This window comes from Acanthochromis polyacanthus, chromosome 6 (assembly GCF_021347895.1).
Source record: "Acanthochromis polyacanthus isolate Apoly-LR-REF ecotype Palm Island chromosome 6, KAUST_Apoly_ChrSc, whole genome shotgun sequence".
Lineage (NCBI taxonomy): Eukaryota > Metazoa > Chordata > Actinopteri > Pomacentridae > Acanthochromis > Acanthochromis polyacanthus.
Window position 1 is genome coordinate 42,795,635 of NC_067118.1, and position 23,078 is coordinate 42,818,712.

The following is a 23,078-nucleotide window of genomic DNA, read 5'->3' on the forward strand; positions in this document are numbered from 1 at the left end:
TGTGGTTATTTTAAAGCTTCTGTCTGCCGGTATAATCGATCATTTATCTGTGATCTGTGGAAGTCTTTTAACACATCAGAGAGACGGACGAGCGGTGACTGTACTGTGGGCCCGCGCATGCGCAGTGGGAGCCCCGGAGCCGCAGGAGATCAGAGCTGGTAAGCCAGAAATTCAGTTTCCTCAAATCTGCAAACACGAATTAATATTCACGTTTATAACTTCCCAATAATCGTAGCGGACGTATTTGCATTCCGTAGGGGTTAAATGAACAAACGGTAGATGTGGTTTTTAGTATTTTTCCCTCCTTAAGGTGGACCGTTTGTGGCGTTCTGGATGAAATCAGCCACAAAAGCTTTTCATGTCTAAAATGAGATGATGGCAGCCGGTTAATTGAGCCAGGCGACTTAAATGCATTTTAATGTGAGGAGCGGTGGAGGTTTCAGTGGAATATCGAACATGCCTGGTGTTGTTAGGAGGTGAAAATGCTCCTCATTCATTAGAGATGTTACCGGAATGGAGGATTTTCTCACTAAATGTGATTTTGACTGGAATTAACACTCTGCTTTTAACACAGTTTAATTGTTTTTAATTTTTTTGTGCCTGAAGGATTTCACATCCTCCGCCATTTTAACTGAAAGGCTGTATTTTTGTGCGTATGTGTGTGTGTGGAAAATATTGGTGTGTCACCATTAAAGGCTCATTTCACTGAAGGTGATGGATGGCTGCTAAAAAGTTAAACAGGGTCCTGGCTGTTCTGCATGTTTTTTTGTTTTTTAATTGTCATTGATTCATTTTATTTTGTTTTTTTTTTAAAGTTGGATGAAATTGAAAGTCTTTCTGCTTTATTTCCCCTCATTAATGCTCTTATTGCGCTAAAATAAAAACAATATTTAAGAGTTTTTATTTGTCACATGCTCACACAGTGTGTGCATTTAAATGTACAACCACCATATTTTAAAGTTTTCCTAATACTAACAGATTTCTCATTAAGGCAGAAATTACTGTTGTATGCTACAAAAATCACATATAACAGGCTCAGTCTATAATTGAGGGACTTCTGAAGTCCATGGGATACATCTGCATACATTTTTATTGAGAGTAGGAAAAGTAATGTTTGTATGTTCATTATGATCATGTTTTTACAAATTCCATCATTATTTATTATGGAAACAATCACTTATTAATAAAAAAATGACTGGATATCACTAAAATGTCAACTATGATACAAAAAGTCCCACAATTATATATGACCCGTTAAGAATGACTTGAAAATGATCCATAATTACAGAAAATTAGTGCAGAATGACATGAAATCTGTCCTAAATGACTCAAAAATTATCTCAAAGACCCAGAAATGATCCAAAATTATGAGGAAAGATCCAAGCTGACGTAAAACTTGTTGAAAATGAGCCAAAAATGTCCTAATTTGGATAAAAATATACCCACTACATACTGATAGCATAAAGCAGCGTAAACTGAGTGAAATAAAATGTTAAAATGACAAAAAAGCTGAGGTATTCTGCTGCTCCTCGTCCTTTTCTTCTCCAGCGCTCCAGCACAATCACCAGGACGCCGTTATGAGTGCCAAAGTGAACATGGAGGCTCCATCCAAAGAACCCGACCCCATGGAGCCGTCGTCCTCGTCTCCCAGCGAGACCATCCTCATCTGTGGGACCGACAGCATGGCCAAGAAGGCCCGACCTCAGACCCACACCACCACCACCACCACCACCACGGCCCTCCTCCTGCCAGGTGAGATCAGGTCTCCTATAGGAAGCATTAACCCTCCTTCAACATTTTAACATTTATTCCTCTTCAACACAGAATCACAGTCAGATTAATTTGGCTTCTTTGGTAAGAAGACTCTTTAACGTCAACAGATTTCTACAAAGTAATGTTAATTAATTAAAAACATCAATCAAGTGCTTTCACCCCATTTACAAAGGTGCAGCTAATTAGAGCCAGACGTCACACAGTTAGTAGAACTGAGATCATCTGAGTGCAATGAATGTCTCCCAAGTGATTGGAGATCAGGGGTGTCCAACATGAGGCCCGTGGTCCAAAAGTGGTCCTCCAGAGGGTCCAATCCGGTCCTCAAAGTGTAAAAATTACAGAGAAGACATTAACTGCAGATTGTAAATTAGTAAAAGTATAAATTTAAAATCATTTCTAGACCATGACAAGTTGTTTGGATCAGAAAGTAAAATGCTAGATTGTTTTTTTTGTCGTTTTGTGAATATTTTGTCTTTTTGTTGTTATTTTTGTCTGAATTTTCTCATTTGTTTTTGTCATTCTGTTTCTCGCTTTTGTCATTTTTGTCTCATTTTTGTTTTTTTCATGTCATTTGTCTAATTTTTGTGGTTTTGTTGCTCGTTTTTATCAGCTGTCTGTCATTTTAGTTGTTTTGTGTCTCGTTTTTGTCATATTTTGTCATATTTTTGTTGTTTTTTTTGTCTTTTTTTGTCTGGCTTTTGTTGTTATGATCCTCCAGTAAATCCTCTGTGGTTCAGGTCCAGGTGACTCAATGTTGTGTTCCTTTGTAGACACTCTGTGATCTGGAAGTTGTAATGTGGAAATAATGTTGTAATAATAATAATAATTATAAATAATGCTGTTGAAATTTGATTTATTCTTCTTAAGAAATTTCAGGTTGTTTGTAATGTTTTATAGACAGATCATTTCTTTAACGTCGGACATTTTTGCACTGAAACAAAGGAACCATTAGGAGTGGGGGGCATGGCTCAGTGGGTAGAGTGGCCGTCTTATAACTGGAAGGTTGTCGGTTCGATCCTCGGCCTGTTGTGCTCATGTCGAGGTGTTCCTGAGCAAGACACTGAACCCCTAACTGCTCCTGGTGGGTTGTGGTTAGCGCCTTACATGGCAGCTTCTGCCATCAGCGTGTGAATGTGACGTATCATGTAAGTGCTTTGGATAAAAGTGCTATATAAATACAACTGTTTAGGAGTTGTGGTTTTACTAGAGATCAAACTGGGCTGAATGTGGAACCTGGACTAAGATGAGTTTGACTCTCCTGTTGTCGTATAAAGACATCTGCATCTGTAGAGTCCAATCACAGGTGGATCCTGGATAGAACGACATCATAAGACAAAAGACGACTACAAGAAACTCTGTGAAAAGCATCAGAACGGTTGCTAGCTAATTTCCAAATCACTGAATATCCCTTAGAGTCCAGTTAAATCCATCATTAAGAAATGGAAGGAATATAGCATGTTTAAATCTGCCTGGAGCAGGACGTCCTCAAGAACTGAGAGACTGTGCAAGAAAGACACTAGTGAGGGAGGCCAAGATTTATTTTTAGTTAAAAGAAAGAAAATAGAAGAAATAAACCTGACTTCATCCCTGTTTTAGCTCCTGGCCATCAGAAGGTGGAGGTGACTCCAGCTGTTGCCGTGGGAACCCCAGGTAAAGGCGGCAGGGCCAATGAGATGGCCACACCCGCCCTGACAGCACAGGTGGGTGGAGCTTGCAGCATCGTCCACGTCCTGGAGTGGAAGGAGGGGATGGCCATCCTACCCAGTAGCAACCTCAAGGTAAGGTTGGGTAGCATCACATGTACAGCATTGCTTGAGTGCCCATGTGTCACCAGTGTTGGAAACAAAAGAATATTCTTCATACTACAGATGTTTAACTACACAGCCTGCAGTTCAGCCCAGATGCACCAGAAAGTCCCTGAATGTTTGCCATTTGGCTCCCTTTTTGCACCCAGGAGGACTGAATATTTAGTTATTTTTTTACAGAATTCTGTTAGAGCAGATGATTAATTTTGGTGAATTTTTAATTGAGACGTGTAGAATAAATACTTTTGGTTAAAAAATCACAGTATTATGCTTACGTTTGATCATTTTCCCAACGTAATGGTGCATCGTAGGCGAGTGTTTCAAAGACTGTCGGAAAGTTGAAAACGTTTTTGCAATTTTTTAGATCTGATAAGTGGTGTTTCTGGGGAGCAGTTCTTACAAAGCAAAGCAGTTAGTTTGGGGTTCAGAGGGTTTAAAAAGAGAAAGATAATCACAATAACATCTCACTGAACTCCTGAATCATTAAAATGATCACATTTAATCCTCCAGACTCTTAAAGAATCTGAATTGAGCATGAACACAGGAAGCTCTCGTTATTTTCTAATTGCCTGACGAGCTGTTTTGAGGAGAACGAGGACTGAGTGGACGTGGAGGAACATCAGGACTCGTTCTGACAGATGGATCCACTCAGGCGTGTGTTTGTGTGTCTGTTTTGTAGTTTTGCGTGAGTGACGTAGGAACGCTGAGCACACTGATCACCCCGGGGACGACCGGCGGCACCAATGAAGCAGCAGCCGGGACTTCTGGGAAATCCACTGAGGCAGAAAACGCTGCAGACAAGCCAGGTAGAGTCATGTTATATAAGGATGGAGCAGCATCAGATATCTATCTATCTATCTATCTGTCTGTCTGTCTGTCTGTCTGTCTGTCTGTCTGTCCGTCCGTCCGTCCGTCTTTCTATCTGTCTATCTGTCTATCTGTCTATCTAGCCGTCCATCCATTCATCCATCCATCATCCATCCATCCATCCATCTATAATCCATCCATCCACCATCCATCCACCATCCATCCATCATCCATCCATCCATCCATCATCCATCCATCCATCCATCCATCCATCATCCATCCATCCATCCATCCATCCATCATCCATCCATCCATCATCCATCCATCCATCCATCATCCATCCATCCATCCATCTATAATCCGTCCATCCATCATCCATCCATCCATCCATCATCTATCAATCCATCCATCCATCATCCATCCATCATCCATCATCCATCCATCCATCCATCCATCATCCATCCATCATCTATCAATCCATCCATCCATCATCCATCCATCATCCATCATCCATCCATCCATCATCCATCCATCCATCATCCATCCATCATCCATCCGTCCATCCATCCATCATCCATCCATCCATCCATCATCCATCCATCCATCCATCATCTATCAATCCATCCATCCATCATCCATCCATCCATCCATCTATAATCCATCCATCTAAACACTACAGGCCAAACGTTTGGGAGCAAAATGCTAGTGAGAACTTTTGGAAATGTGAGAAAATTCGTGTGTTTTGTTAAGATCTAGAACAGATAACGGGTTCTAAGATCCCTTTGAGCTGCAGTGTGCTTCATCCTTGTAATTTCTCTGAAGAGTGAGTGATGGGAAATGACAGATATTTAGTCAGAATAAGAAACTGAGGGAAAACAGAACCACCAACAAAGGAACGATAGTTGATTTCTTTTCATACTCTATGTAAACACTGCCTGCAGTTCAACCCAGACCAGCCGAAAAATCCCTGAGTTTCATTCATGTGGTCACAACAGAATCATTAATAACTTCACAGCTGCACTAAGGAGTTTATCTTACAATATCTGTTCAGTGCCAGCACTTTATTTTGGAGGAATTTAACTGAAATGAGGCAATGAGAGACTTTAATTAAATATCACAGTTTTAAGCTTCAGATGAGTAATTCAAGGACTGTCAGAAAGCTGATGATTCCTTCTGTTTTTACAGTTTCTGGCTCTGATAAACGGTCCGGTTTCTGTTAAAGATAACCAGCGGTGGGTTTGTGGGCCTGCAGGGCTACAGACTGATCTACGTTCTGCTCTGACGTCTGAAGCATCTCACAGCATGCCCTTTACAGAGATCAGCTGTGTGTGTGTGTGTGTGTGTGTGTGTGTGTGTGTGTGTGTGTGTGTGTGTGTGTGTGTGTGTGTGTGTGTGTGTGTGTGTGTGTGTGTGTGTGTGTGTTAAGTAGAAATGAGCAATAATTGCATCAGCTGCAGCCGAGCATCTCCTGACAAGTGAAGAGGATGCAGCTGTGGATCCGAGTTAAAAATATCCAGCAGGCCACATTCATACGTTTGGAGGAATCTGATTCTAGCTGAAAAACAGATTTTAAAAAGACAGAAATGAAATAAAGGTGCTCCATAGTTTTAGAATTAGACTCGACTTTTAAACCTGTCATCAGTCTTTGTGTCCTTTATATTCCAGATGTGTCGGCGGCCGTCAGCGCTGTGAGAGCTGCAGCTGTGGAGCCGGAGAGGTTGGTGCCCGTCAAGCAGGAAGTCCAGGTCGGACCTGGACAGCAGAACCACGATCCCAGAGCTCCGAGGAGCTACACCGAGGAGCTCCGCAGGGACCCGATCACTGACAAGTAGGCTCAGAACATCTACCTCGTCTTTATGCGTCTCTGCAGACATGAGAGCATCTGTCCTGTTTGCTCCTCAGGAGGAGCATCGGGGTGGAGAAGGTCCCAGCAGGCGGCAGAGTCTCCTCCCTCAACCCTGACCACCTGAAGCCCATGAGGAAGAGGAAGAGGAAGGAGTACCTGAGTCCGTCTGAGGAGGACTCTGACATCGAGGGAACGGTGGAGCAGATTAGTTGTTACTTTCAGCATCTTTACGAAGCCGTGCTTGATGTTTGGATGGTTAAAAGAAGCCGTCTGATGTCTCATACTTCTGTTCTGATCTGACGACTCCTTTGTGTTTTTCAGGATGAGAAGATGGACGATTCCAAAGTAGACAGCCGGCACATCAGAGGAGGTTGGACTGATCATTTACATCTGTCTTTTTGTTGGTCTCATGTGTCATTTTTCATGTTTTGCATTCATTTCCATCCATTAACTTCACCTGCTTAACCCTCCTGTTGTCCTCATTTCAGGCACCTAAAAATATTGTTTCCTTGTCTGAAAAAAATCCAAAAATTCTGAAAATTAATTCCCCAAATTTCTGAAAATGTGCAAAACCTTCAGGAAGAAAATGGCAATAATTACTTAAAAGTTTCCTGTAAATGTTTTATTAAAAAAATACCCCAACTTTGGCAAGGAAATTCTTGTAAATATTTTCAAAAAATCCTAAAAATATCTGAAGGGATTCCTTATATATCAGTAAAACTTCTAATATTTTCTTTAGAACATTTACAAATGATGTATTTGTGAATGTTCTGAAGAAACATTTTAAAAAAAATCTAAAATCCTTCATAACTGAAACGGCCAGATTTGACTTTCCAGACCTTTAAAGTGACTGAATGAGAGCAGATGAGGAGCTTTCAAACAGAATCACCTCCATCATGTCTGTGAGCTGTGGGACAAACCCCTGCAGGTCCACAGGTTCAAACCCTCTCACTGTGAGGCAGCAGTATCAACCACTGCCCCGCCGTCCTCTCTGCTTGTTTGTTTCCCTGAAAACGTGAAATGAAAAAGCCCAATACGTTACAGAAATCACATTAGTAACACTGGAAGCCGCTGGGTTTAATCTCGTCCTTCTTTGACCTCCAGTTACATTTCTTTTATTTAATTTAATTCTTTTACTAAAAGAGTGCATCAGAGGAATAATATTAATATAAATTCAACATGGTCCGTTTTATTGGTATTAATGCCAAACATTCAGTCGAATCAGAAAATGATCAAAAATGTAATTATTACATCACATTTTATTGACCTGAATAGCCACTAAATAACAGAAACAGCAAATGAATTACAATAAAAATGAGCTCATTTGAAGATTTCTTTCACATAAATCCATCCAGAATGTATTTAAATTCAGTTTCTGAACGCTGTGAATGGTGGTCCCATCAGATCACGCTGTCTCTGCTGGTCTATAAATCTCTTTCCGACAGATTTCTACTGCAGGCAGACGAGGTTAAAGTGGATGTCTGTATTGGTGTTAATGTACAGCGGTTTCCTGTTCTCACAGTAACAGCCTGATTCCAGGTCTGAGCGTGTCTCTGGTGTGGATTCTAACTCTGACAGGCGTTATTCTAAAGAGCATTAGCAGCAGATGATAAGGTTCTCATTCAGTGGTTTGTTTTGTGTCTGGCTCTGGTTTTTAAATGTGTTCTGGAGACGCGATGCTGCTGCTTTTTCAGTCGGCAGGCTTCTTTTGATGGTTCTCTGAGGATTTTGTCCGTCTGCAGAGGCTGTGAGGTTTAAAGGCCGAGTTAAGGAAGGATTCAGGATCAGTTTGTGCCAAATAAACACAGAAGTGAAAACGCTTTTTAACCGTTCAGACAAACAGCAGGAATCCCTCCACTGTGAGGTTTTCCTTAAAGAACTGTGGAGGAAGAATTTCAATTGCTGACATTAGTTTATTAGAATCCATCTATCCATCCATCCATCCATCCATCCATCCATCCATCCATCCATCCATCCATCTATAGCACTCTGAAAAGCACACATTGAGGATTTTATGGTTTCTTAAGCAACAAATCAAAGGAAATAATCCCGTCGTATCACATTCTCATCATTCTCTCACTCTTGTATTTCTGTAGAGTTTCATCTCATAAATCTTTCTGTATTTTTATTTTATTTTATTTAACATTCTGTGTTGTCTTATTGTTTACTGTCTTATTGAACATCCAGCTGCTGCAATGACTTCATTTCCCTCCAGGCAATAATAAAAGTATCTAAGTCTACAGGACGGGACTTTTCTATCATTTTTCTTCTTCAGAATCAGTTTCCAAACAAATGTGGTTGTATTCTTCCAATATTACAGCTTGCTCTCAGTGTAGAGGTGAGCTGGTGTGCTCCAGCTGCAGAGGGATGGCTGAAGAAACAGGAAAGAACTTCTAACAGAACCACAGGGTAGCGTTTCACTTTAACGCCATTTTAAGGCAGGAAAAGATCATTTTTATTTAAAGAAAAGCATCTAAATATGCCACTTTGATACACTAATTTGATGAGTTTGAAGCCGTTTAATCAACGACCTGAGAAAGAGTTTGACATGTTTGTCTTTTAGGTCAAATATAGAGTTTGAGGAACGCTTAGATTTAAAGGTCAGACTGTAATATTCCACGATAAGATTACTGCAGCACCTTTAATAACTTCTTTTCTGCTTCCATATCTGTCTCCCTCAGTTCAGAGCTGTTTAGTAATAAATGCTGCAGATTAACTGGTGTTTCTGGTGAAGGTGGAGACAGTAAGACGGAGCTGTGGACGTGGACTCAGTATCTGGAGGAAAGCAAGGCTGTCGCTGCTCCCAACAAGCTTTTCCAGGAGGTGAGTTTGAGTTTCAGACTCAGAACAAACAGGATTTTTACTTCTGCTTGTTTTACTGCAGCACAGAGTCAGACTGACTGAAGGAAGCAGATTAACCCTGGTGTCAGACTGAGCCGTTTTAAAGTTAGAAAATGTGGGGGGAAAAAATGTATTTTCACAGTGAAACTTCTGATGTCCACATTTGCAACATTTTGGGGAAAAAAATGTTAAAAATGTTTCTGAAGAACATTCAAATCAACCAAAATCCAGCGAAATTCACTGGGAAGATTTTTGCTCATTTTTACTATTTTTTAAAAAATATTTACAAGAATTTTCTTGCCAAATTTGGGGAATTTTTTACAATAAAAATTTTAAGGAATTATTGGAATTTTCTTCCTGAAGGTTTTGCAAATTTTCTGAAATTTGTGGAATTTTTTTTGCAGAATGTTGGGATTTTTTTCAGACAAGGAAACAATATTTACATGAAAACAACAGGAGGGTTTGGGCAGCTAAAGACATAATTCATCCTTTTATTCTTTGATATGATATCATGTTAAATGAGTCATTTCATTTTCAAACATATTTTTTTGCAGCACATGTTCTGCAGACGGCTGAGAAGGAAAACTCGATAAAAACTTAATCTCCTCTGGTCTATTTCCAGCACTGTTATCTTTCCTCTGTTCTTTGCTGTGATCTAATTTCCCCACCAGACTGTTTTCTGTTCACTTTATTCTCTTCTCTGAAACATTTGCCGTTTTTTCTCTCCTTGTTTTCAGTCCCAGAGAGTCCCGACAGTGAAGAACGGCTTCAAACAGGGGATGAAGCTGGAAGGCATCGACCCGCAGCATCCCTCCATGTACTTCGTCCTGACCGTGGCTGAGGTGAGCCCATTAACGGCTGCTGTTGTCCAGGCGGGTTTGTTGTTCAGGGTGTTAAAATCGGAGTTTTCTCGTGGACCAGCGGATCTCTCAGGTGTCGGCTCAGGTTTCCCTCACGTCTCGTGTTTCCTGCAGGTCTGTGGTTACCGGCTGAGGCTCCATTTCGACGGCTACTCAGACTGCCACGACTTCTGGGTGAACGCCAACTCGCCTGACATCCACCCTGCAGGCTGGTGTGAAAGCACAGGACACAAACTGCACACCCCCAAAGGTCAGAGGTCACGACCCACCAGAAGCTCCTTACTTACCAACGTCTGGTCAATCCTCAACTCTGAACAAATAGTTTGAAAAACGTTCCTCACTTTGATAGATAAATCCATGAAACGACTTCAGAGTGAACGCCTGGTCTGGACTTTACAGGAAGCTGTTTCTTTAAGCGTAGTTTAACCGTCTGAACTCTTGCTCCGGACACATTTCTTCTCATTCTGGGCTCATTTTTCTCTGTAATATGAAATCCTTCACCTCTATGGAAACAGAACCAGCTTGACTGGAAATAGAAAGAACTCAGACATGTTTTCTGTGACGTTTAACACATTTATAATGCCAGAAATCATGTAAACACAGCCTGCAGTTCAGCCAGAAAGTCCCTGAATTTATGTCATGTGACTTATGGCCCAAGCTGATAATAATAATAATAATAATAATAATATTAATAATAATAAGGCTTTTCAGTAGCCCTGAGGAACAAATAATTTTTAGTTTGTTTTTTTTACAGAATCCTGTGTAAAATATCTGTTTTTGGTTCATTTTCAAATCAGACTTATAGAATGAAGATATTTTGATTTTAAAAAATTGGGATTTTCAGCTTAGATTTAACTAATTTTCCAGACGTCACCAAAAGTAAAGAGTGATGCGTTCAAGGACAGATGAAAAATTGAAAATCTTACAATTTCTTTGTTTTTACATTTTCTGGGTGTGATAAATGGTGTAATTTATTTTTTTAATAATAACATGCCTTTTATTGGGGTTAGAGGTCTAAACCTTTAAGCTCTGTGTGATTTAAAAATAAAATCTAGCTGAAAAACCGTCCATAAAAACCCAAACGATCGGTTCTCTACATGAGAGACACTTTTTTTAGAACATATTCCTTCCGTCACTGTGCCAGATCAGATCTGAGAAATTCAACAACAACTTTTATTTTTTACTTCCGCCTCATTAAAACTGTAAATCAGCCAGTAAATAGCAGTGAGCCAGCAAACACTGATCTGAAAATGTAATAAAAGAAAAATGAAGAACAACAATGATGCTACAAACATTTAGGGAAGAGCAGGACTTTTTTTACTGAATCAACCTTTGAAAAATCCATTTTTAAAAAACCGAATCCAGACACAAGAAGCTCCAGAGTAGAAAGGGTTAGCTATAGATGTGTTCATTAGTTTAGATTTTTAGAAGCGCTGGAAGGTGAGTTTGGCTTCCCTTCAGAGCCGGGTGACCTTTTCCTTCCTGTTTCTCATATTTTCTCTGAGCTCGGCTGACTGTCTCCTGACATTTGCACACTTTTACATCCAGATATGAGCGTCGTCTTTTCTAACTCTGCCAGAATGTAAAGCTGTTCTTGTAAACGCTCCAAAACTGAAACTCCTCCCCGTGTTTCTGTGTTTTCCTGCAGGCTGTAAAGAGGAGGAGTTCACCTGGACCAACTACCTGAGGATGACTAAAGCACAAGTGGCTCCTAAAGAAGTGTTTGCGAGTCCCGGCAGGGTAACGGCCACTGTGCACTTTAATATACGGTGGTTTTATGAAGCTCAAACATGGATGGAGGAGGGCTGGGAAAACTCCAACATCAGGGAGAAGCAGCTGTAATAAAGCACCTCTCTCAGAAAGCACATTTCTGTTCTCTGAGTATTGAATATTGATTTGTAGAACATAGATTGTGGTGATCGAGTTGAGACTGACGTCCTTTTTGATTCCTGCCTTATAGAATTTAATTATCTCATCTGAGGGCATCATAAAATATGCATATAAATATCAGTCTGTCATTTGTTAGTAAATCACTGAAACTATGAGAACAGTCAAGCAGCAGTGTTCATGTTTCATTTATCTGCTGGTTTAGGCCGTGTGTTAATGTGCTTTTTCTCCGTTTAGATCGATGTGAAGTGCGGTTTCGAGACGGGAATGAAGCTGGAGGCCGTCGACCGCATGAATCCATCCCTCATCTGCGTAGCAACCGTCACCGACGTGGTGGACGACCGCTTCCTGGTTCATTTTGACAACTGGGACGACACATACGACTACTGGTGAGCATCTTACTGGGTGCACAGGTTAATAAAGTGACGATATTTATGAAGATGTGCACTACTGTTCAAAAGTCTGGGCTCACTTAGAAATGTCCTTATTGTTGAAAGAAGAGCAGAAGATCACATTAAATGAATGATAAATCCAGTGTAGACATTGTTAATGTGGTAAATGACTATTGTATCTGTAAACAGCTGATTTTTAATGGAATATCTCCATAGGGGTACAGAGGAACATTTCCAGCAACCATCACTCCTGTGTTCTAATGCTACATTGTGTTAGCTAATGGTGCTGAAAGGCTCATTGATGGTTAGAAAACCCTTGTGCAGTTATGTTAGCACATGGATAAAAGCGGAAGTTTTCATGGAGAACATGGAATTATCTGGATGACCCCAGACTTTTGAACGGTGGTGAATGTGTTTACCGCTTTTGATTCAGTCGTTGTACTTCTTTGTCATTGTTTAACTCTGAACCTCACAACCCACCAGAGGTTAAAATGGCACAATTTATCAGAGCCAAAAGCTGTAAAAACACAGAGAACCATCAGATTTTCAACTTTCTAACAGTCCTTGAAGTGTTCCTAGTCATGGCTGTGCTGTTTTTGTAGAGATGCTGGACTTTCTACAGCAGAGAAAGGAGCAAAAAACACTCAGAATTCAGGAGGTTAATGAACTTATTGCTACATGCTGTTTGTGTAGACCCCCTTAACTGTTTTTGTTATCTCTTGTGATAAAATTATGGGCCAGTCAGACCGTTCATTGTGTCATTCCCAACCTAACAAAAACACCTGTGTGGTTTTGCAGAATCTTTAAGGCAAAGAGAATTTATTTATATCACTCTTTCATACCCAAATTCAGCCCAAAGTTCTACACAGAGAGCAAAATGAAGAGGATGTTTAAAACAAGCAAAAGCCCACAGAATTCCTAGCAAACAAATCTAATTTAAAAGAAACTTAATTCAGAACGATGGTGCACATGTTGGTCTTTGGATTGGATGTGAAAGTAGTCAGTTCTGTTCCAAGTCTTTGCTCGTTTGGCGGTTTGTTCTCCATTTGAACGGCATAAAGGCGCCGTGTTCAGATTTGTCATTTCTTTCACAGATTCGTGACTCCAAACGTTGCTCGTTTATCATCTGAAATAAACTCTGGATGTCGTCCCTGTTTGCTCTGATCTCCAGGTGTGACGCCAGCAGTCCGTACATTCACCCGATTGGCTGGTGCCAGGAGAGGAACCTCCCGCTAACGCCACCCCAAGGTGACCAACGTGTTTCCTGTTAATCAGTAGTTTCAGCATGTTAAAGGCAATAACACGGCTCATAAACCTCCACACCAGCTCCGCCTAGTTATCCCTCATGTCCTCAGCATCGTCCTTTTGCTCCTGTTCACGTCGATGCAGGAAATTATATGCAAATTTACACACGTGGGTGGAATGTACACCCCCTGTCAAAAGTTTTAGGACACCGTCTCATTCTAATAAAGTAGAACCTGTCCTATAACTTTTGACAGGGGGTGTATTTCATCACATGGATGTGATCAGGGCAGGACTCTGATCATACATGTAAAGTTTCAGGCAGATTGGAGCATGTTCAGGACATTTACACAGCATTTGAAATTTCATGGAGAAGGATCAAAATTCCAGAGGCCGCCACGGACACGCCCTTTGACTTTGGAAAAAGATTTTAATAACTTTGGATCATTAAGGCCTCCTGTATGTACTGACCCAATTTGAGGTGAATTGGAGTTTCCCCCTAAGAGGAGTTGGCTCTAGAAAAAAATGAAAAATGGGCAAAATCTGACATTCAACGCAAAATAGCTCACTTCCTGTTGGGTTTGGAATGTGGCTGTCACTGACTTTTTTGTTCAGCCTGATGTGCTGCATATGTGTACCAAATGTGGTAGATACACCCCCTGTCAAAGGTTGTAGGACAGGTTCTACTTTATTTGAATGAGAAAGTGTCCTAAAACTTTTGGCAGGGGGTTTATATGTAAAAAATGTTGAAAATAGCTTTCTCACTGTGCACTGTAGGCACAAAGATTAGCACCAGTTACAGGTAAGGAACACACTGTGTGAGCTGTGGAACGGCATGTTCAGGATGAATGTTTGTGTTTGCTTCCACCAGATTACCCAGACCAGGGCCGCTTCTCCTGGTCTCTGTACCTGGAGGAGACCGGATCCAAGGCGGTGGCTGCGGACGCCTTCAAAGTGGTGAGAAGAAGCACTCAGAGTTTTATTATTTTATTCACAGAGAAAAAGTAATTAAAAATCAGAGCACGGCCAGCCGTATCAGCTCCTCACCGTCTGCTAGCTTTATTTGAAACCTTCAGCCTTCAGACAAAACAAATCACTGCTAAGTGGAGCTTCTGAGCAGGAATCTGAGGTGAAACCAAGAAATTACTGATTAGCTTTGAAGGTTCAGTTTAGGTGGGAACTTTTTATACCATATCCTATACATACAGTCATGGAAAAATGGTCAGACCACCTTTGTTTACTTTAACTTCTTGTTCATTTTAATGCCTGGTACCACCAGAGGTCCATTTGTTTGGACAAATATAATGATAACAACAGAGATATCTCATAAAAGTTTAATTTCAGAGCTGATATCAGACATTTTAATGGTTTTCTGGATAATAACCAGAATCCCTTCAGTTCTTCCATCAGTAGCTATGGCATTGTTCTGCCACAAACAACTTCTAGGATTCCATGTTTTCTTTTCTGTCTGTTTTAGTCCCATGATCCACCAGGAGTTAGTACTGATCCAGAACCTTTGTTTCTGATGATGTATTCTTGGCTTCATAAAGTTCAAGAAGAGTTGAAGTAGGTGAGGTGAACGATAATGTTCCTGGTATTTCAACTTTTCAGTATGATTTTTAGGTATAATGTCTCAGCCAGGGAACTTGATTCCTTTTCTCATCTTCTTGAACTGAAAACATCACAGCAGAGATAGACAGATTATCAGCCTGACCCATTGGTGTGGCTGATATTTACCATTTTCCTGATTATCTGTATTTTCATTGGCCAAAAGAGATCATTTATTCGCTCCTATTTCTGTCTTACATACTCAGTTCTAGTCACCCTTGTTAAGGAAGAAGCCTGGTAAGAAGTGACAGGTTCTCTGCTTTCACATGCTGTTAAAACTTTACATCAAATATTGGCTATCGCCCTGGGAAACCCATATCAGTTCATCCCTACTTCACATTCTTTGAACTTTAGAAACCTAATTCCCTATTTGAGATGTGATTGATTTCATAGCAGGTTTTCAGTTGGATCTAGATCTGGTGATTGAGCAGCTAAGGCATGGATCCAACGTTCTGGTTCTCCATCCAGGGGCGTAGTTTAAACAGTTCTTGGTTCCTGAGACGGTGCAAAGCAGTTCAATAAAATTCTCCCCCACTTTAAAGTTGAGAGGATGTGTAGTTGTTTTAGGAGAGGGCTTTAGGAATGGAAGATTAAATGTTCTCACATCTTATCAGCTTTTCCTTTACACTACAATAAATGTAGGACCTTAACATGGAATCTGTCTGACATGTTCATAGCAGTTGAATTTAAACCATCCTTTGTGTCCAGCGGGCGGCCCACAGCTTCCAGCCGCAGATGAAACTGGAGGCTGTAGACAAGAGAAGTCCTGGTCTGATCAGAGTGGCCACGGTGGAGGAGGTGGAGACTCATCGCATTAAGGTAACAACTGCAGTTTGTTTGTGCGCTGAGGCTGTGAAGATTCTGATCTTATATGTGTGTGATATCGTTTAATATTTTTCTGCGGCTCCCTCAGGTCCATTACAGCTTTAACTGAGTACTTGTCTTCACTAATGGTTTTGATGGACCGTCTGGAATAAGAGCTGATGTGTTCTGATGCTGTAATATGCGTATTTACAGTCATCTCAGGGCTCGTTATACCGGCTGAGCTGTGTGGGTTGTGAGTGAATATGTGGTCAGTTTTGATTTGTGTTGCTGCTCAACGTCTGCTCTCGGTTCAGGTCCATTACGACGGCTGGAGTCACGTCTATGATGAGTGGATGGACTCGGATCATCCAGACGTCCATCCGGCAGGCTGGTGTGAGGCGACCGGTCACCCTCTGAAAGTTCCCCCACGGGACGGCAAAATACAGCAGCTCCATGGTAGCAAACAGCTTCATTAAAACTATTACTATTGATTCCTAGCTTCAAACCAGAGCAACAGTAAATATTATGTGCTGACCAGCTTTTGTTACCCACATTATTGGTTAAATTTAATGCTGACAGTGCTGCATGAGAATTAATTAACATTACACGGTGTGTATGTGGATATAAGTTGTAATCAAAAAGTTCCAGGACTCTGTCAGGGTGACGAAACCAACAAAAAAAACAATGTCACGTGTTTATAAAATGTGTTCGGCATGGTCTGCGATAATCTCCTAAACCTTGTTAAACACCAACCATTCAACTTAAATTTGACTCTGAGGAAAAGAAAGAAGTTTCAGGGAGCCAAATCTAGTGAGTAGTTGAGGTGGAGAATGAAAGCTGTGCTGTTTTGGCTTAACAAGATGTGTGAAATCGCTGCACTATGACAACACAGTTCTGTTTTTTTGCATTTAATTCTCCCTTTGACACCCTGATGCTACATGCCCACTAGATGAGTTTTTCGTGCATGTAAACGTGTCACATCTGACAATCTCCCACTTGCTGGGTGGGTCCTTGAGGCCAGCAGTCAGTGTTCAACTCCTGCTTCCTTCTTCTCCAACCATCATGCCCCTGATTGAAAAAACACATCGACTCAGGAGCTGTCTGCTGCTGGATTTAAAGCTGGACCAACATGGAGGCTCGGTCACAAACTTTTTCTTTTATTACGTAAACAGTCCGTCCATCCATCCATCCATCCATCCATCCATCCATCCATCCATCGTCTTCTGCTTATCCAGGTCATGGAGGCACGACCAGGCGTCCCTCCTCAACACTTTCCAGCTCTTCCTGGGGGATCCCAAATGTGTTCCCAGGCCAGATGAGATATATAATCCCTCCAGTGAGTTCTGGATGTACCCCAGGGTCTCCTCCCAGGCTGACGTGTTTGAAAAACCTCCAAAGGAAGTCTCCCCTGAGGCATCCGAACCAGACGTCCACTCCACCTCCAGTGGTTCCTTTGGAGGTGAAGGATCAGCAGCTCTACTCTGAGCTCCCTCCAGATGTCTGATCTTCTCCTCCTATCTCTCAGGCTGAGCCCAGACACCCTACAGAGGAAGCTCATTTCAGACGCTTGTATCCATGATCTCATTCTTTGGGTCACTACCCAGAGCTCATGACCATAGCTGAGGGTTGGAACGTAGATGGATGGAAAACTGAGATCTTCACCTTGTGGCTCAGGTCCCTCTTACAACGCCTTCATTACTGCTGACACTGCTCCAATCCTCCTGTCCATCTCTAGCTCCATTCTACCATCACTCCTGAACAAGATCTCGAGATACTTGAACTCCTTCCCTTGGAGAAACAACTCCCCCCAACCCAGTGGAAGCAATCCACTGGTTTCCAGCAGAGAACCATGGCCTCAGACTTGGAGGTGCTGATCCCTCCTTTGATTGGACAGCAGTGTTGATTTGCCATGTAGATGGAAGTCTGAAATGTAGTGTTCAGTGTGGTCGGTTGCTGCTTGAAGGTTGCTGTTGTTGGTGACATGAAGATAGCGGACAGGAAGGACAAAGCCACCTGAAATGTGCAGCCAATGGCAGGCTTCTACCCACATCTACATCCTGTACGAGTCAGACTAATAGCATACGACATCCTGCGCTACGTGCACAGTCTTGGAACTTTTCGATCAACCCTCACACATATGAACATTTCCCTCTGTATTTCCGTGTCTGTAGGTGTGAGGGACCCTCCTGCTACCGGCCAGACCACCTACCCCTCCTCTGTTCCCTGTAAACCCATCAGCCACCCCAGAACCAACAAGTACAGCTTCCACAACAGGTGAGTACACGACCTGAGTCTGATCCTGTGATCTAACGTCTGATTTAAACCCCATTTTGAAAGATATTTTAGATATAACACATGCAGTGGACACAGATTTCTGTCTGTTGGTAAAGTGGAGCTCTATCTCTGGAGCAGGAAATGTCCGACTCCCGGTTGTGACGGTTCGGGTCATGTGACCGGTCGTTTCACCGCCCATCACTGCATATCCGGCTGCCCGTTGGCCGAGCGTAACCAGGGCAGGCTGAAGGCCGACCTGTCCGACTCAGAGTGCAAGAGAAACCTTTTCTTCGGCCAGAGGACCAAGAAGACTCACTACCGTGGCAGGTAAAGGCGTGTGGGGGTGAGTGTGTGCAGGTTTGCTTTAGTCTCAAACTAATCTTTTACTTTGGTTTCCAGGATTGGTCGTCCTCCCAAATACAGGAAGAACCAGCAAAGAGACTACCAGAGTAAGTTCTCTAAACGCAGCATCTGGATGTGAGTGGGAGTGGATGCATTTACCTGACAAGGTAGTCCAGTCATTAGTCTAAACCAGGGCTGTCCAACATGAGGCCCGTGGTCCAAAAGTGGTCCTCCAGAGGGTCCAATCTGGCCCTCAAAGGGTCAAAATTACAGAGAAGACATTAACTGCAGATTGTAAATTAGTAAAACTATAAATTTAAAATAATATCTAGACCGGGCTGCACAGTAGACGTAGTGGTTAGCACTTTGGCCTTGCAGCAAAAAGATCCCCGGTTCGAATCCCGCCCTGGCCCTGGGATCTTTCTGCATGGAGTTTGCATGTTCTCCCTGTGCATGCGTGTGTTTTCTCCGGGTACTCCGGCTTCCTCCCACAGTCCAAAAACATGCTGAGGTTAATTGGTTACTCTAAATTGTCCGTAGGTGTGAATGTGAGTGTGATTGTGTGTCTGTATATGTAGCCCTGTGACAGACTGGTGACCTGTCCAGGGTGTCCCCTGCCTTTGCTCAAGTCAGCTGGGATAGACTCCAGCACCCCCACGAACCTAGTGAGGATAAAGCGGTGTATAGAGGATGGATGGATAATATCTAGACCATGACAAGTTGTTCTGATCGTACAGTAAAATACTAGATTGTTCATTGTTCTTTTGCTGTTTTGTGTCTCATTTTTGTAATATTATTTTGTCTTGTTTTTGTTGCTTTTTGTCTTTTTTGTGTCTTACTTTTGTCGTTTAAATATAAAGTAAAATCCTTTATCATTTCACAACATTAAATAATAAAATCAAATGTACATATAAAACAAAACAATATTAAAAATGACAACATATGCAAAAGAGTTAAGATAAATACAATGTGGGAGGTCAATGAGATGAAATAAAAACATTAAAATAGAAAAATATGGTCAGGAAGCTGCATGTAAGCAGCATTAGAAGCATTAAGTGACGCTGTGCATTCAGGTTTCTGATGGATCGTAGTAAAAAGCTGTTTCTCATCCTGGATGTAGGATGAGGACATCTCCAGTGATGGTTTTGTGTGGTTATTCATCCACAGACATGTCCTCAGAGGGAGTGTATCCGTCGCTGTTCATGTCGGCTCTGAGCGGTCAGTCGGACCGGACTCTGTCTCTCTGCTGGGAGCAGCACTGTAAGCTGCTGCCCGGCGTTCAGGGGATTCACGCCAGCCAGGTGGCAGCATGGAGCGTGGAAGAGGTCAGCAGCTTACCTTCATGTGTATGTCTTTTTTTATGTGACTTCTCTGGTCTGATAACGAATGTCCGTGCTGCAGGTCTTCAGGTTTGTCCAGAATCTGATCGGCTGTGAAGAACAGGCTCGGCTCTTCAAAGAAGAGGTGAGACTATCAGAGTGAATGAATTAAATGCGCACATGGACACAAACGGAGTCTCAGGCATGCATAGGTCTAAAACATTTCCTTTACATTTACTCTTGAACTTGCATGAGGCATGAAGCGTCTGCTTGTTCAGAGCACACGCATGTTTCTACTCATTCACACAGCTTAAATTAAATAGTTACACTTATTATCAAATTGTTATGTAAAGCTCTGTGCCACACAAAAACATCTTTCATTTAACTTCAATCTTTTGGCTCCATCGCTATGTTGTATACAGCTTTTCTCTGGTTTCCTTCAGCTGAAAATAAAGAAACACATTAGTGTAGCACGGCTGCAGAAACATTGATTTCCACTCTTGAACTTGCATGAAACACGTTTGTTTTTTTGTTCTTGCTTATCAAAAGGATATTCTAAGAGGTGTCCAGATAGCTAAACTTGTTGAGCATGGGACCCATAAACAGGGGCAATGGTCCCAGACACAGCGGCCTGGGTTTGATTCCCGCTCGTGGCCCTTTGCTGTGGGTCTTCTCCCCTGCTTTCCTGTCTGCTTCTTAACTTGTCAAAAATGGCCAAAAAATAACTTTAGGCATCATGTTAACATGTAATATGTTCAATAGAAAATCAGACTTTTGTAAATAGTTTGGTTGATAGTCGTATCAAACTGTGAATCCTGAACAGTTTATTCATGTAAAACTAGCATTAGTTCGACTTCTCATAAAATCATGGTGCATAAAAAAGTTGCTATGGTAACGTAGCTGATGACGGTTATCACAGGAGAGGAAATAAAGGTTTTTTACAGAGCAGCACTACGTCTGCATCTCTCTACCAACCGTCACTATTCTTCCTCTTTACTGATGATGCCCTCCTGTATTTGGGATCATAACTTATGAAACTTATGCTGTTATATCGCCTAATTACACCATAATTGCAGCTGAAAGGTAAATATTTACCAGTACCAGGTGACACTAATTGTAAGGCACATGACAGGTCATGTCAGAATTCAGAAAGTTTCCGACAGCCTCAACCTGCCACCTCCTCCTCCTCCTGTTCTTACTCCGCCGCTGTTTGCGTCCCTCCAGATGATCGACGGGGAGGCGTTCCTGCTGCTGACCCAAACCGACATCGTGAAGATCATGAGCATCAAGCTGGGTCCCGCCCTCAAGATCTCCAACGCCATCCTCATGTTCAAGAGCACAGACGAGGGACTCAAGTGATCCCGCTCGCTGGGAGCCGATCATCATGTGCCAAATTCATTCTGTTGCAGGGGAAAAGACCCTGAACCCTTTTTCATGTGTTTGGTGTCCTGTACCCATCAGAGAGAGGGAGGGGGGGAGGCCAGGAAATTGGAAAATCTGGATATTATGGGGGGAATGATGGCAAAATCTTGTATAGTTGACAAATTGCTGGACAAATCTGAGTTCAGTATCAGGGTTCAGTTATTACTGTTCGTTACCGTCCACAGCGTGTTCGGCTAAAAAACCTCAAGTAAGTTCATTTCCAGCCACATATTTTCATGTTGAATTTGAATGATAAGCCTTGCTGTTTCAGGTTCTGCATCAGTTTAGAGAGGACGTCTTAAAAAAGAAGAAAACTGATTCTTTTAAAGACATATGTTGGTTTTCCTGCTCCCCAGATTTAGACAAAATAAAGAGAATATGCAGAAAGATCCAGAAAAACTGATTGAACTCATGGGACTGGACAGGGGAAATGTAGGGAAGAAGTCAGAGGAGGTAAATGCAGTAAGTGAGGCTCCTGCAAGCTTCACGTTTTGTGCAATAAAGAAGAGTAACACTAATATTACAGCTCCTTGTATTTATCAGACAAACTGTTGCACTGTGACAGTATAATATAGGAAATAAGCTGCTTTATTTAGACTGTTGGAAAAAGAATTACGGCAGAATTTCAGGATCTTTATGAAGCTATTTTTGTTTTCTGCCTCGAAATGTGAAAAGTCAAGCGACAGAGGAGCTGTACAGTTTAAAATGGACATAAACGCCACAGTTTTTAATCTCTATATGCAAAAGGTCTGAAATTATTTTTTAGCAAATCTTAATAGATGAAAAGGACTCTTTGCATTGGCATTTTAGCACAACTGTGAAACCCAAATGATGATATTCCCACACTTGGTCACTAGAGAGTGCAAAAATCCACATTTTTAGCACTATAAAGACGTATTTGGTCTCTAGCCAGTGGAGCTCTGTACAGTTTACGTGTGATGGAAACTCCATTCAGACTGTGTTCACCCAGATGTTTACATTTTATGTCAGAGTTGGTTTAAAAAAATGAATCTACTGTATGGAGTTGACATTGTGAGATGAAAGTTGAATGTTTTAAGGGCTCTTGGAATCTTAAATATTACTTCTTTGCGTGTCTCTCTGGTGGGCTTCGTGCGTGTGCGTGTCAAGATAATCTCGGGTCACAATCGTCATTCAATCCATAAGAATCAATAAACGTCCAAAGCTGTCTCGTCTGATTGATGCCTCTGTGTCCTGACTCATTACGGATCACTAATGCTGCATTTCCTGCGCTCTGTGCGGCCGTTGTGTGCATTGTACTATTGACTATAAACTTACTTTGCTTATATCACATCCCCCCTATTGACCATATTGTCGTCAACAGTCGTCCGTGGGGGTGGACGCTCCTTCCACACCCTTCCTGCCTGAACTGCTTATCTTCTTGTTCCATTGCAGATACCAGAGCACGGGCATCTCTGATAACTTACTGCTGCAGACTGAAAGTACAAACTCAGTTGACTGTAGGATGGAAAATGTTTCATGTAAGAAGGAGTTTTAGCCTCCAGTACTACTGTGAGGAACCTCGGAGTTATCTTTGACCAGGACATGTCCTTTAACTCACACATAAAACTAATCTGTAGGACTTCATTCACCTGAGAAATATTGTAAAAATCAGGCACATTCTGTCTCAGAGTGATGCAGAAAAAGTAGTCCATGGTTTTGTTACTTCCAGCCTTCACTATTGTAATTCCTTATTATCAGGTTGTCCCAATGGTTCTCTGAAACATCTACAGCTGATCCAAAACGCTGCAGCCAGAGTACTGACGGGAGTTAGCAGAGAGATCATATTTCTCCTGTACTGGTTTCTCTTCATTGGCTTCCTGTTAAATCTAGAATAG

At 41.8% G+C, this 23,078-nt stretch overlaps 1 protein-coding gene across 2 annotated transcripts; it reads left to right on the top strand.

The window, feature by feature from the left end:
- The first annotated feature begins 17 nt into the window (after window positions 1-17).
- Window positions 18-22,418, top strand: l3mbtl1 (L3MBTL histone methyl-lysine binding protein 1). 2 transcript variants are annotated; one of them, XM_051948992.1, is made up of 22 exons: window positions 18-158; window positions 1,549-1,752; window positions 3,370-3,551; window positions 4,258-4,384; window positions 6,051-6,213; window positions 6,288-6,426; window positions 6,553-6,601; window positions 8,966-9,054; window positions 9,810-9,914; window positions 10,047-10,182; window positions 11,581-11,672; window positions 12,057-12,208; window positions 13,383-13,459; window positions 14,325-14,410; window positions 15,770-15,880; window positions 16,180-16,321; window positions 18,037-18,139; window positions 18,275-18,466; window positions 18,539-18,588; window positions 19,649-19,806; window positions 19,883-19,945; window positions 21,025-22,418. In XM_051948992.1, the coding sequence occupies exons 2-22, from the start codon at window positions 1,578-1,580 to the stop codon at window positions 21,157-21,159; spliced, it is 2,526 nt and encodes an 841-aa protein (XP_051804952.1). In that variant the 5' UTR covers window positions 18-158; window positions 1,549-1,577; the 3' UTR covers window positions 21,160-22,418. The 2 variants fall into 2 exon arrangements, with proteins under 2 accessions (XP_051804952.1, XP_051804953.1); XM_051948993.1 differs by having other exon boundaries at window positions 18,278-18,466.
- Window positions 22,419-23,078: the final 660 nt, after the last annotated feature.

Excerpts from the sequence above, each read along its gene's own strand:
- l3mbtl1 (XM_051948992.1), top strand. The coding sequence starts at position 1,578 with ATGAGTGCCAAAGTGAACATGGAGGCTCCATCCAAAGAACCCGACCCC. Across the intron at positions 6,214-6,287 it reads AGGGACCCGATCACTGACAA|GAGGAGCATCGGGGTGGAGA; the intron begins GTAGGCTCAGAA and ends TTTGCTCCTCAG. Across the intron at positions 16,322-18,036 it reads CAAAATACAGCAGCTCCATG|GTGTGAGGGACCCTCCTGCT; the intron begins GTAGCAAACAGC and ends CCGTGTCTGTAG.